Source organism: Eschrichtius robustus, chromosome 3 (assembly GCF_028021215.1).
Source record: "Eschrichtius robustus isolate mEscRob2 chromosome 3, mEscRob2.pri, whole genome shotgun sequence".
Taxonomy (NCBI): Eukaryota; Metazoa; Chordata; class Mammalia; order Artiodactyla; family Eschrichtiidae; genus Eschrichtius; species Eschrichtius robustus.
In genome coordinates this window covers 102,615,669-102,630,521 of record NC_090826.1, presented here as the reverse complement: position 1 = coordinate 102,630,521, position 14,853 = coordinate 102,615,669, and the positions used below count along the sequence as shown (strand labels likewise).

Genomic DNA, 14,853 nt, shown 5'->3' with positions numbered 1-14,853 from the left:
ACACAGATATAAGGAAATGGATCTAGTAGACTGCCTCAATCTTTGTTCTCCTTAGAAACATGGCATGAATTAGAATCCCGGGATGGTAGAATTCACCACCATGAAAAGCTTACGGTGCAAATATCTGGCCTTCCTCGGGTATGCTGGTCACTTTAAAATGCTTGGCCAGAATCCACTCAGCCTCTTGCCAGTGAAATAAAAATCAGTTCTGGGTCCACATGGCAATTCCCTGAGAACCTTAAGGAAATGGTCCCCTTATTATTTCCCTGGGAACCTTAGGGAAATAACTCCTCTTATTCAGCCCATGAACATTAAGAGATTACCTGTGAGATAGACTTTTTTCCTTCCGAACCGATCTGAGAGCTGACCAAAAGAGATAACTCCCACAAACACACCACTGAAGAAAAAAGAGCTTGCTGCACTCACTTTGTAAGATCTGTTGGCAATTAAAAACCACTAGAGAAAGAAAATACAAAAGGCAGACATTTAGGTCACGGAAAAGATGGATGGATGGAGTTAGCTATTAAAAAAACCAAATGAACAACAAAAACTTGAATATTGGAACTTCTCCACTGCATTACCACTATTAACTGGAATTCAGTAGAACATCCATCCAGGACAACACCCAAGGAGCTTCTGTCTTCAGGAACCCCAGAAATCATTATTATAAAGTGCTCCCACAATAGTCTATACACATCTTGTTCCAGCACTGAGCACAGTATGTAATAGCTAATTACTTACTCATCTGTTGGTCACGTCTTTCATCGTAAGTCCCTGTGTTTCTAGACAGGAGGAGCCGTATCCCATTAATTTCCATTTCTCTGACACCTAACATTTTACAAGACATATATGAGGCAAAAAATGAATGGTCCTTTTCTCCAATAAATTAATGGGTTTAAAATCTCTTGAGTACTTTCCTTGAAAAATGGAACATACAATTACCCTATGATCCAGTGATTCCACTTCAGAGTATATACACAAAAGAACTGAAAGCAGGGATTCACAGATTTTGTACACTAAGGTTCATAGCAGCATTAGTCACAATACCCAAAAGGTGTAAGGAACCCAAATGTCCATTCATTGATGAATGGATAAACAAAATGTGGTATATACATCTAATGGAATATTATACAGCCTTAAAAAGGAATGAAATTCTGGAAAGCTACAACATGAATGAACCTTGACCTTACGCTAAGTGAAAGAAGCAGACAAAAAGGGAAAATATTGTATGATTCCAATTATGAGTGTGATATTGTAATTTATAATAAGCAACATATATTTGGTTTTTATCCATTGTTCCTGGAACACAGCTCCGGAAATCCTCATAATTTCCTATGCAAGAACCACAGGGATATCATTTTTTTATAATATTTAGATTTTTTCCCAGGTCCTGGAAAAGCTTCAGAGCAATAAAGGTAAAATGGGCGTCTTTTGTTATTTATAACAAGCCCCTTGCAACCACCCTGAGCTTATATTAATGAGGTGACTTTTGGAAAGCCCCTTAGATGGGGGCTGGTTGTCAAGGGAACCAACCGTGTGAATAGAGGGCTGGGATTTCAGCCCTACCCTCTAGGCCTCTGGGTAGAGGAGAGTGACTGGAGGTTGAATCAACTGGCTACAGCCAGTGGGTTAATAAATCATGCCTTCGTAATGAGGCCACCATAAAAATTCAAAGGGAAGGGGTTTGGAGAGCTTCTGGATTAGTGAACATGTGCAGGTGCTGGCAGGGTGGTCAGCTCAGAGAGGGCATGGAAGCTCTGTGTCCCTTCCATCCTTCCATACCTTGCCCTGTGCATCTCTGCCATCTGGCTATTCCTGAGTTATATCTTTGTATAATAAACCAGTGATCTAGTAAGTAAAATGTTTTCTTGAGTTCTGTGAGCTGCCCTAGCAAATTAATCTAACTGAAGGAGGAGGCCATAGGACCCTCTGATTTATAGTCAGTTGATCAGAAGCACGGGAAGCAGCCTGAACGTGTGATTGGTGTCTGAAGGGGGTGGCGGGGCGGTCCTGTGGGACTGAACCCTAACCTGTGGGATCTGACGCTAACTCCAGGTAGATGGTGTCAGAACTGAACTGAACTGCAGGGACACCCAGCCGGTGTGGCAGAACGGCTTGATGTGGGAACCTCCCCCACTCCACACACACACACACACTCCCGCCCACCCATATTTGGCGGCAGAAGTGTCTGAAGGGAAGTAGTTGCCGGTAGAGGAGAAACCAGAGGAGTGTTTTTCCTTTTCCTGGAGTAGTCACATCCACAGACACAGAAAGTAGCATAGTGGTTACCAGGGGCTGTGAGAGTGAGGAGTTACTGGTTAATGAGGATAGAGTTTCAGTTCGGGATAGTGACAAAGCTGTATAGATGGACAGTGGTGATGGTTGCACAAAAGATGCAAATGTACTCAATGCCCCTGTACCGTATTCTTTAAAATGATACATTTTACGTTATGCATATTTTACCACAATAAAAAATAATCCCTTGAGCACTATGACCTGCTATTTTAGGAAAACTTATAAACTCAAAGAGAAAGTAATCATCCTCTGCTTAAAATGTCATTATCTAAAGCCCTGCCTAGTGATGTGCTACTGTGATCTCTGGTTATAAAGATAAAAGTCAACCTGTGTCTCAGAGGTGACCTCAGAGAACCAAGAGAATGCTCGTCTCTCCCCTCCACAGCCCCCTTCCTAGGCTCAGCAAAGACAGGTTTAAGAAAGCCCCTTCTCGAAAACTCACATGGAGACACCCCTTAGTTGTCCCTTCTCTGTCTTTCAGACCACTCCTGTCCCACACTTTGACAACCAGTCATTATGGCCCAAAGCACATCTAACTTCTCTCCTTCTCTTGTATTTCCTGTAAGACAAGATTGATAAAGATCTTGACAAGACAGCTTCTGTACGTCTTTATGCAACAACAACACACACAAAAATTTAGGCACTGGAAAGTAAACAAGAATAATGCCCCTCACTAATGCTGTGCTTTACTTCTAAGTTCTTCTGTCCTTCACATGCGGTTATTAACAAGATTAACTAACTGGTTTTCCTAGCTCTTCATGGATTAGAAATAGTAGTCTAGTGTGACACTGCCCTTAGAAATAGTAATCAGGCAGTTACCGCTCTTGGTGGCCGTCATAATTTAAATAAGAGAGTGATGGAAGCGATATGATTAAAAAAACTGAACTACATTCCAGGTTTTTTTCATTCCGGTATTCAATAAATAGTTGATTAGTTTCTACTAGAGGTTAATAACTATTCTAAACCCTGGGAATACAGATGCGAACGATCTAGACTTGGTCCCTGCCCTCATGGAGTATAAGTTCCAGTAGCGTAAGCTAGACATTAAACAAGTAAACACAGAGGGAGAGACTGGGAGGAAACCTCTTTAAATAAGGTACTCAGGGAAGCCTTCTCTGGGGAGGTGACACTTGTGACCTGAATGATGAGAAAGTGACCAACCCTGAAAAGCTGTTTGGAGAACATGAAGATAACTGCAACGGCCCTAAGGCGAAGACACATCAGGGTGCCTCTCATGGGGGTGGCATGAAATGAGGCCAGAGAGGTGGGCAGGCATCAGGTCACGCAGGGCCCTGAGCCACGGTAAGGAGCTAGGATTTTATTCCAGTGCAAAGGGAAAACATTGAATTACTGTATTTATGTCTCTAAAGATCAGCCTGGGCCACACTTAGAGAATGCATTACAACAGGGAAAAGTGGGAGCAGGGAGGCTACTGCAATAGTTCAGGAGATAATGGGGGCTTGGACTAGGATGAAAGCAATGGTGATGGGATTACATGAATTACATGAATTACATGAATTACATGAATGTGGGATGGATCTTGAAGGTGGAACTAGCAGGACTTGCTGATGAACGAGATGTGGAGCGGGGAGGAGAGAAAGGGAGAGTCAGGATTTAACCTAAGTTTTTAACTTCATCCATTCAGTGAATGGTGATGACATTTACTGAGATGGAGGGGGCTGCAAAGGGATATCAGGTATGTGGTGGTAAAGTTAAGAGTTCTGTTTAGACACGTGGAGGTTGAGATGCCTAAAAAACACCCAAGTGGAAATGCCAAGCAAACATTTGGATGTGGGTCTTGAGCTCGAGGGAGAGGACATGAGGGCTTATGAACCTAGAGATAAGGAATAAGGCTCGGGACAGAGGCCCAGGACACTTCCACATTCAGAGGCTGAGTAGAAGAGAACCACCACAGAAAACTCACAAGCAGGGGTCAGACAGAGAGCAAGAGAACAGGTGGGAGGGTGGTGTCACAAATACTACAAGAGGAGATGTGATTCAGGGAGAAAGGGGTGGCCAAGTTATGTCGAATGCTGCTTTAGAGGTCAAGTTAAGATGAGGACAGAGATGTGCAGTTATATTTGGAAACAAAATGGACACTTAAAAAATAGCAATTTCAGTAGAGTGCGGATGGCAGCCGGATTGGAGAAGGTTGAAGAACTGGACGAGCTTGAGGAACTGCAGGCAGCAGACGTGCACAGAACGGGTTCCATAGGTTTTGCTGTGAAGAAGAGCCAGGAAATGGGACACTATTTGGACAGGGAGGTGGGGTCAGAGATTATTGGCGTGTTTTTTAACACGCGTGTGCATTGATGAGAACGATCCAGTAGAGAAGCTATCCTTGCAGGAGAAAAGTACTTGGAAAAGCAAGAAGGAAGGGGCTTGAGTGTACCAAGTAGAGAGGGTAGCCTTTCGTAGAAGCAGGGAGGTTCCACTGTAAGTGGGAGGAAAGCAGAATGTGGGTTCAGAAGCAGGTAGTAAAGGAACCCTTGCTGGATTGCATCATTGCTTTTTCACTGAAATATCAAGTGAGGTCGACTGTTGAAGGGAGTGTAAGTGGAGGGGGAGCTAGAAGGAGGAAGAAGAAAGGCCCTTCTCAGAAGGGGACATGGCCCATTCACAGGAAATGTCACGCGACTGCCATACCGAATGCACACTTGAGTTCTGTACTTATCCATTTTGTGAGGAGAAGGTGGGGAGTTGGGGGGTTCCCAGGAGTATTCCACAGGGAGAGAGGTACCAGGAAGTTGCAGGGATTTGCAAAGGAGTGTTTATTATAATAACAAAACACATGCTGGTTAAGGAGAAAAGGAAGACATAGGAGGATGGTAGGTAGTGAAATAATGTCACCATCAGGAAATCCCCCTATTTCTTTAACTCCTCTGTACTTTCCATTCTTGCCCTTATTGAAATTTGGTTGTCCCCAGAAGAAATCACTCACTGAAACAGATCCCTCTCAACTGGAGGCTGTTTTTCCTTTTACACCCATGGACCTGAGAACCTGAGATGGGAGCAGATAGCCCAACTTCAAAATCGTCAGCTCGTGTGAAGATCACATCATTAGACTGTGTAACCTACTACCTTTCTAGGGCAGAGAACCTAGCCCGTTTGGAAATAGCCACTCTTCCTTTCTTCCATAGGAAGAGAATGTTTAGCTGGGCATAAATTTCCCAATATCCCTGACAATTAGGACGGCCACGTTATCAAGCTCTGCACAATGAATGTAAGCAGAAGCATCACGTGGCAGCTTCCAGGAACAGGTCTTAAGAGATGGCTGATCAGCCCTTTTCCCCTTCTTTATTTCTACTACCCTTCTGCTTAGAATGCCCATTTGAAAGCTGGAGCTCTAAAAAAATAAAAGCAGAGTTACCATATGATCCTGCAATCCCACTCCTGGGCATGTATCTGGAGAAAACCATAATTTGAAAACATACATGCACCCCTATGTTCACAGCAGCACTATTTACAATAGCCAAGACATGGAAGCAACCTAAATCTCCATCAATAGATGAATGGATAAAGAGGGTGTGGTATATAAATACAGTGGAATACTACTCAACCATAAAAAAGAATGAAATAATGCCACTTGTAGCAACATGGATGGACTTAGAGATTTTAATACTAAGTGAAGTAAGTCAAACAGAGAAAGACAAATACCATATGATATCACTTATACGTGTAATCTGAAAAAGAAAAGATACAAATGAACTTATTTACAAAACAGAAATAGACCCACAGACATAGAAAACAAACTTCTGGTTACCAAGGGGGAAGGCAGGGGATAAATTAGGAGGATAAGATTAACATATACACACTACTATATATAAAATAGATAAACAACAAGGACCTACTGTATAGCACAGGGAACTCTACTCAATAGTTTGTTATAACTATAAGGGAAAAGAATCTGAAAAAGAATATATATATATATATATATATATATATATATATATATATATATATGTATATGTAAAACTGAATCACTCTGCTGTACACCTGAAACTAACACAACATTGTAAATCAACTCTAATTTTAAAAAATTAGAAAATAAAAAGATAATGTGTGTATGAAAAAAAAAAGAAAAAGAAAAAAAGCTGGAGCTCTACCTGAGGCCATGATGAAGAGGGTCACTTGTTAGTGATAGTGAAGTCAAAGGCTGGGTCCCTGACAACACTGCGGTAGAGCCCAGGCACTGCATATGTTTTTAAGTTCCCCAGATGATTCTCATAGGCCATCAGGTTAGGAATTCCTGCCCTGGACCTTGTCATCCTCAACAACAGCATCACCTCTAAAATCTTGATTTTGAACAGCCCACTCACCATTCCCTAGACTTCTACCCACTTCCTCCAGTACCCCTACTCCAAACATTCTTCAACCTCTTCAAGGCCTCCAGTTACCAAACACTATAGGAAGCATGGCCTGAGTCATCAAAAAAGCTTAAGTCATGTTAAGAAGCCCTGATTTAAGGATCTGTAAAGGAAATGGTAAAATACATTTTAAAGTTTCACATAAAATGATTAAAAGAGGTTTGGAATTTGAAGGAGAAATTCTGTTTTGTGAAAAATTAACTTATTTTGGACGTATGGATAGTTCTGTGATAGAATTTTCAACTTACAAGGAATGCATATGAGGATATTTTTCCAGGTTGAAAAATGAATCAAATATTAAATATTAGGTTGGCCTAGAGAAGACAGGGCTGCATTTGTCACAGGGCTATATCCCTTCTCTTACAATGGTCAATAAAAAATAAGTACAATTAGGCCTTGTTAACACCCTGGAGTTCAAATACTTGCTTTTATGTCTTTCATATTCTTAGTGTTTGTTTTGGTGCTTTCATGCCTTTAAAATCTGGCCTGCAAGTTTAGCTTTGACTATCCTGCACCTCAATTCTGCTGGTCTGTTTACATGGCCAAGAGGTTCAGGCTCACACTGATTGGTTTTGTGTTTAATCAATAAGGAGAGGCCAACGTGGCTGCTCCATCATCAACTATCCCGTGAACCACATTTGCAGAACTTCTCAAACTCATCAAAAAGGCTGTAATATTATCCTTCTAGCAACTGGATAACTATCAACTTGGATGGCAATTTTAGGAAGACATAGCCCAAGGAATGTTTGACCAGCAAATTTCAAATTCTAATTCTTAGGCTGCCAGTTCTAAGTGTCAAAGTAATTTCTAGTAGTTTTTCTTCAGGTCAATGCTGGCTGGGCTAATGCATCTTCCTACTTCTTCTGGAATACATGCAGGAACTGATAGAAAAATTGAAAAACACTGCCAGATTTTTAAAAAGCAAATTAGAGAATGTGAAGAATGGAACCCAAGAGATCTCACTGACTGATGTAGGTGAACGGGGGATGGCTGACTCAGGAATGCCAAGTCAAGCACTTACGACGATGTGTTTACAATCCACTTTCCACATTCCCCGTGCCCTAATATTGAGCAATTTTGGTTTAAATGTTTTGTCTTGTTTTCAATATTAAAAACTTTCCAAATATAGTTTACATACTTACCACATACCTACTATATGATCTAAAGAGTTTCATTTCATCAAAGCTCAGACAAAATATATCAATAATACACTAGGAGAGTGACCCTTACAGTATTTGAGAAAATGTATTGGGGGATGACCTATTTTTACAGTTTTAGAAAGAGGTCACCCACCAGGCTAGACTCAATTACTAGGTTATTTTCTTGTCCCTTTGGTCAATACTTAGTAACAAGGTAAAACCAAAACCAGGATACCACCAGGATACCAGAAGTTAAACTATAAGAAACCTAAATATGATGACTGTGACATTCTTGAAAAATGTGTTCTTTATGAGGCTTTACATTTTAAAAATCATAAATTTATAAGTCACTCAAACCCTTAATTGGCTAGAGATTACAGTGATGACTCTCCTATTATTTTTAATGACAAGCCAAATTCTAAAGCTGCAGAATGTTCCTTTTTATACTATTTCACTTCAAATTGAAAAATCACTTGTAAATTGAAAAAGCAGGAAATCTACTTTTCTATTCCCATACATTAACAGAACGGGAAGAATATAAAGACAAAATGTTTTCCGTGCCTCAGTTTGACCTAGCTATAGCTAAATCTATTTGTGTTTCATAACCAACATCTGTATTTTTGTTCATATGCTTACCACAATCACTCTATTGAGTTCTTAAGTTCATTTATCATACTGCATTTTCAAAAAGGATATAAGGAGCCTAGCATTAAAAGCACTGGTACAATCATTTACTCATCTAAAGAAAGCAGACCTGAGAGAAAATCGGGCACAACTGGGGATAGACACCAAGAGTAGGTGCCTTGAAAAGAAAAGACGAAAGGAACATAAATATGGCAAATATGGGTTTGAGTACAGAGCCAGGTGCCATGCCAGGCCTTCCAGCTCTTAAAGAGGGAAAAAAGGCAGGCAAGCAGAAGCAAAGAGTTGAGACAGTAACTACTGACTGGGTATTAAGGAAGCATCTGGGAGGTTTTTTGCTTAATGTTAGGATTCTTACTGCTTAGAGGCTAAGAATAAATGGCATCTCTCAAAAAGGGATAAAGTATTGGTGTATGTCAAGAAAAGTTGCTCTAACTACAATATATAGAAGGGATAAACAGCAAGCTCCTACTGTATAGCAGAGGGAACTACATTCAATATCCTGTGATAAACCAGAATGGAAAAGAAAACAAAAAAGGTGTATATATATATATAATTGACTCACTTTGCTGTACAGCAGAAATTAACACAACGCTATAAATCAACTATACTTCAAGAAAATAAATTAAAAAAAAAAAAGAAAAGTTGCTCTAGCTGCAATTCAGAGAATGGAAGAGTAACTGTAAGCATGGGTGTGGGAAGACCTGTCAAGGTCATTACAGTGATCCAGGCCAGCTGGACAAGGTGGAGACCTCAGAGAACAGAACAGATTCAAGCCGGATATACTAAGGCTGACTCATCCATGAGCAGGTATTATCTGACACCACTAGTATGGACTAGATCAACCACAGATTGAGTGAAGCTTGAGATAAGTTTTAAAGGTGGTAACAAAATATGTTTTAAGCATCTCCCTTGAAATCATCAAACCTTAAGCTTTAAGGAACTGTCACAAATCAAATCATTTTTTCTGACACGGCAGAAATATAATTTGAAAAAATTAATTATTGCTTTAAAATGGATTGCATGCTTATATAATCCTAAAAATAAAATTAACATCTGAGTAATAAAAATATATATCAAAGATGTGTCACAGACATGTAGATCAATGGAACAGAATAGAGAGCCCAGAAATAAACCCATGCATATATGGTCAATTAATTTACAAAAAAAGAACCAAGAATATACAACGGGGAAAGGATGGTCTCTTCAATAAATGGTGTTGAGAAAACCAGATGCAAAAGAATGAAACTGGACCCCTATCTTACACCATACACAAAGATTAAAAAAAAAAATCCAAGTGGATTAAAGACTTGAGGGTAAGACCTGAAACTATAAAACTCCTAGAAGAAAACATAGGTGGTAATAAGTTCCTGGACATTAGTCTTGGAGATAAGTTTTTGGATTCTGACACCAAAAGTAAAGGCAACCAAAGTAAAAATAAACAAGTGGGACTATATCAAACTGAAAAGTTTCTGCACAGCAAAGGAAACCATCAACAAAATGAAAAAGCAACCTACTGAACAGGAGAAAATATCTGCAAATCATATATCTAATAAAGGGTTAATACCCAAAATATATGAAGAACTCATAGAATCCAATAGCAAAACCCTCAAACAATCAGATTAAAAATTGGGCAGAGGATCTGATTAGACATTTTTCCAAAGAAGATATACAGATGGCCAACAGGTACATGAAAAGGTGCTCAACATCACTAATCATCAGGGAAATGCATATCAAAGCCACAATGAGATATACCTGCTAGAATTGCTATTATCAAAAAGATAAGAAACAACAAGGGTTGGTGAGGATGTGGAGAAAAGGGAACCCGTGCGCACTGTTGGTGGGAAAGTAAATTGGTTCAACCACCGTGGAGAACAGTATGGTGATTCCTCAAAAAATTAAAAACAGAACTACCATATGATCCAGCAATTCTACTTCTGAGTATTTATCCAAAGAAAATGAAAACACTAACTAGGAAAGACATATGCACCCCCATATTCATTGCAGCATTATTTACAATAGCCAAGATATGGAAATAACCTCATATTCATCAATAGATAAGTGGATAAAGAAAATGTGATATATACATGTGAATATTATTCAGCTATGAGAAAGAAGGAAATTCTGATATTTGCAACAATATGAATGGGACTTGAGAGCATTACGCTAAGCGAAATAAGTCAGACAGAGAAAGACAGATAAACAAATACTGTATGATCTCATTTATATGTGGACTCTAAAAAAGAAAAAAAAAGCTCATCGATACAGAGAACAAATTGGTGGTTGCAGGGAGGGGCAGGGGAAGGGGCACAAAATGGGTGAAGGTAGTCAAAAAGTTCAAACTTCCAGTTATAAAATAGGTAAGTCATGGGGAGACAATGTACAGCATGGTGCCTATAGTTAATACCATACTGCACATTTGAAAGTTGGTAGGAGCGTAGATCTTAAAAGTGCTCATCAGGGCTTCCCTGGTGGCGCAGTGGTTGAGAATCTGCCTGCCAATGCAGGGGACATGGGTTCGAGCCCTGGTCTGGGAAGATCCCACATGCCGCGGAGCAACTAAGCCCGTGTGCCACAACTACTGAGCCTGCGCGTCTGGAGCCTGTGCTCCGCAACAAGAGAGGCCACAATAGTGAGAGGCCAGCGCACCGCGATGAAGAGCGGCCCCCGCTCGCCGCAACTAGAGAAAGCCCTCGCACAGAAACGAAGACCCAACACAGCCAAAAACAAATAAATAAATTTTTTAAAAAAGTGCTCATCACAAGAAAAAAAATTTTGTAACTATGTATGGTGAAGGATGCAAGCTAGACTTATCGCGGTCTTTTCACAATATTAAAAATATTGAATCGTTATGTTGTACACCTGAAACTAGTATAATGTTGAACGTCAATTATATTTCAATTCAAAAAAGATATGTCAAATGGGAGTATGCCACTTCGAACCAAATAATTAATAACCATCCAACTTTCATATAATATTCTCCTCTAATCCAAAACAACCACCTTTTAAAATAGATATTTATTATTCCCATTTTATAGATGATACAAACTGCAGCTCAGACACAATCACACAATCACACAAGCAGTGGATCTGGCCCTAACGCCAAGACATCTGCCTCAAAATCTTCTTTGAGTACCATATGTTTGAATTAGTTAAGTCTTAGAATTCTGGAGCTAACTAGTGATATAACAGTATATTTGAGCGTGTTAAACCACAAGCACAGAAATTACAATATGCTGGGTAAAGACTTTCTATTTTTTAGCATGTGTTCCATTCAGGAAGCTATGGAAAAAATCAACTGAATATCAGAAGAAATACTAGAAGTAAGAAGGTCCTTGTGGCTTAGGGTAACAGAACCAGGGGTAGGCAGAAAGGAGAGGGAAAAGAGAAAAGGAAGATGGCATGTCAAATATGAAGTGAAGGTTCTGTGGCCTGGGTGCTTGGGAAATGACAAGGAAAAGGCTGGGCATGAGGAGATGTGAATAATTAATTTTAAAATCAACTTCCAAGTTGGTTTTGTTTATTTATTTACTCATTTTTTGGAGTAGATTTAGTTCGTTCTACAGTGTATGCTTTAAATACAAATACTTAATAAAATTTCTAACTTTTAATTGAACTTTTTTTTTTTTTAACATCTTTATTGGAGTATAATTGCTTTACAATGGTGTGTTAATTGAACTTTTATCCTTTACTTACTGTCTATCTGACACCCTGGTGTAGCCACATGGACACAAACAAACCATCCCCAGGTTGCTTTCTTTACTTTCCTCCGCTGAATAGTCCTGTGCTGCCTTATCCTTCCCCACTGGCCTAGAACGCAGATTATAAGAGATGTTTCTTAAATTGGTCATGAATATTAGGAAGACTTCTTTGGAGCAAGAAGGATCCTTAGACACACATCCAGCCTCTGCTCTGAGCAACTTCTCATTGGCTGTCAATGTCATGAATTTTGTCTGTCTCTGCTTTATAGTTTTCCCTTGTGACCTGAGCTGCCCATTTCTATGGTGACATTTCATGGAACAGGGGTTGAGAAACATGCTATAACCAGAGACCTCTCTAATGGAAGGGGCGGTGCATGGTAAATAAAAGCACTTTCCCCTAAGCGTTCTCAAGCGTGGGTCATTTCCCTCCCCCAAGGAGGTTGTGCCCTTCCCGTCTTCCTTGCTTTGGCCATCAGTAGGTGAATGATTCTGCATTAGCCACACATGAATAATGTAGGACCATGCCTTGCAGCCGACAAGGGAGGGCACCAATCCCCAAAGGAAAACAAACATTACTCACTCCACTTTTTCCGAGAAGCCTGCTACCTTACAGAAACTGACTACTCTTCCTACGGGCTGTGCCCCTGCCCCCCACGCCTGTCCCCAACTCGGCCTCATCCCCTAACGAGCTCCTATTCACCCTTCCTCCTCCTGTGAAGTCCTGCCTGACTGAGGGAGCAGGGTTGACCACTCCGTCCTTTCTGCCTTCTCTTTCCTATTTTTGCTTCTGCTGTGATGTATGGTGAATTATATGTTTACTTGTCTCTTCCCCTATGATGCTGAGTTTCCTAAGGTCATATTTATATCCCAAGTGCTTACCTGGCAGTGCCAGCACAAACTAAATATTTGCTGAACTATCTATGCAATAAGAGTGAATGCTAGAGTCTTACAGGCATCTTCATATACACTATCTCAATGTCACGACTTCAAGCATCAAGTTGTAAGTTTACAGACACCCGGGAAACTACCTAGCTCGTCATCTTTTCCCTGGAGCCACTGAATGGCTTTCTCACAAAAGGGAATGTGAGGGAGATTTGGAATTTGAGGGGTTTTCCTTCCTCCTAGAGCCAGTCTGACAAATGGAACACTTTAGTTTCATCTTTAGCCCTACATTAATGAGAAAGAAAGATAAGGAGAAACATAACTATGGCAGTTTTCTGGAAACGTGGCTGAAAAAGCTGTAAAGGCAAAATCTGTGCCATTGAAACATCTACTTCCCAATGCCCAAGTGATCGAAGCGGTGTGGCCCTGAAAGCACTTTCACTGGTCCACAGATACCCCACTAGAAGCACGGGGATCTCGCAGGGGTAAGAACTTTGCCACAGACGATACACAGAGTATCAGTGAGCCTGCAAGCCAGGCAGTGGCTGCAGCAGGTCGGAGAGGGGCACCCAAGCCCCCCATCTGGCTGCTGTGTCTCTTCCAAAAGGCACACTCGCTCACGAGCCCAGAGGAGGTCACTAGTCCCAACTCAGCCTCCCCTGGAAGGGGGGACAGAACCCATGGCTACTCAGGGGTGTAGCCTGCCTGACCATAAAGAAAAACAAAGACTAAAGCAGCTTCCGCAGGCTGACCGGTGGGCCAATGAAAATGGGCAAAGAAGACTGGGCACGTGTTACTGATCGAGCTCCTTTTCGCCCAAAGTCCTGCTTTGATGAAAACTAAGTCAGACCACCAGCACCATAGCCTGAACCAGACTGACTCCCCGCGTGTCAGTATTTCAAGGCTGCAGGGCTGGATCAGACAGCAGCTTTCCCCACACCCCTGCAGTGCATCCCCCAGGGCTCTGCACAACCGGTGCCCTGGTTACTGTTCTGAGAAAAATTCTGAATGGTTCTGGTGACCATTCCAGCCAAACTTCAGCCCTCCGCTGTTCTCTATGTCCCATAAAAATATATACGGCTTCGTACAGGAAAATCTCCCTTCTATCAGAAGCCTCCTGTGATTAGGGAGTACTTGGACCGGGTAGTTCAGGAACAGTTTCACGGTGATTAACTAACTTGCTTCATTTCAATGTAGTTGTCACTCTGAATTACCACTTAATGGGTGAAGTGTGCAGCCTATAACAATCAGTAGTACAGGCGTAAGGAAGCAAGACATTAAAAAAAATTAGCCCCTAAAGCAATTATTGCAGTGAATTTTTCAAATAGTTTTAATACTGTCTTTTGACCCCAGGGTATGGCTTGGGGAAAATATATTAATCTCAAGATAATAATCAGTCAATTTCAGTTCTTCAATATCCACAATGATATTAAAGATTCCAACCTTACTCTTTTTGGTTGCAAACATTAATTAAGCATGATAATTGTGTGTCTCCATGATATTTGGTGCTTTCTGAATGAGTCAGAGCTCAGGGAATAATTTGAATACAGCAGACAGCAATTTGCTACATAAATTCACCCCAATGGCTATTAGCTCATTTTAAAGTAGTCAAGACTCCTAGATTAGAGGGGTTTTTTTTTTTTTGCATTAATACCAAGTTAATCACATCTACATAACCTTTTATTCACCCTTCCCCAAAACCCTCCATGAATAACTTCTGCAAGGCCTGACCTGAATGTAATAAGGTAGAGGGTAGGAGTTTTCAAATGTGTATTTTTAAGACAATCTTCTTAAACTATAGAGTTCTGTAGACTCTATCTTGATATT

The 14,853-nt window shown here is 40.6% G+C and overlaps 1 protein-coding gene across 3 annotated transcripts in view; it reads right to left on the bottom strand.

Annotated features, from left to right (window-relative positions):
* SLC22A15 (solute carrier family 22 member 15) overlaps window positions 1-14,853 on the bottom strand; it is an 88,173-nt gene that overhangs the window by 41,016 nt on the left and 32,304 nt on the right. For 2 of the 3 annotated variants that reach the window (XM_068540574.1, XM_068540575.1), the window contains exon 3: window positions 324-456. The exons of the other annotated variant lie outside the window; for it this stretch is intronic. In XM_068540574.1, the coding sequence (XP_068396675.1) occupies window positions 324-456 (133 nt within the window). The remainder of the gene's footprint in view (window positions 1-323; window positions 457-14,853) is intronic. 3 annotated transcript variants of the gene reach the window in all.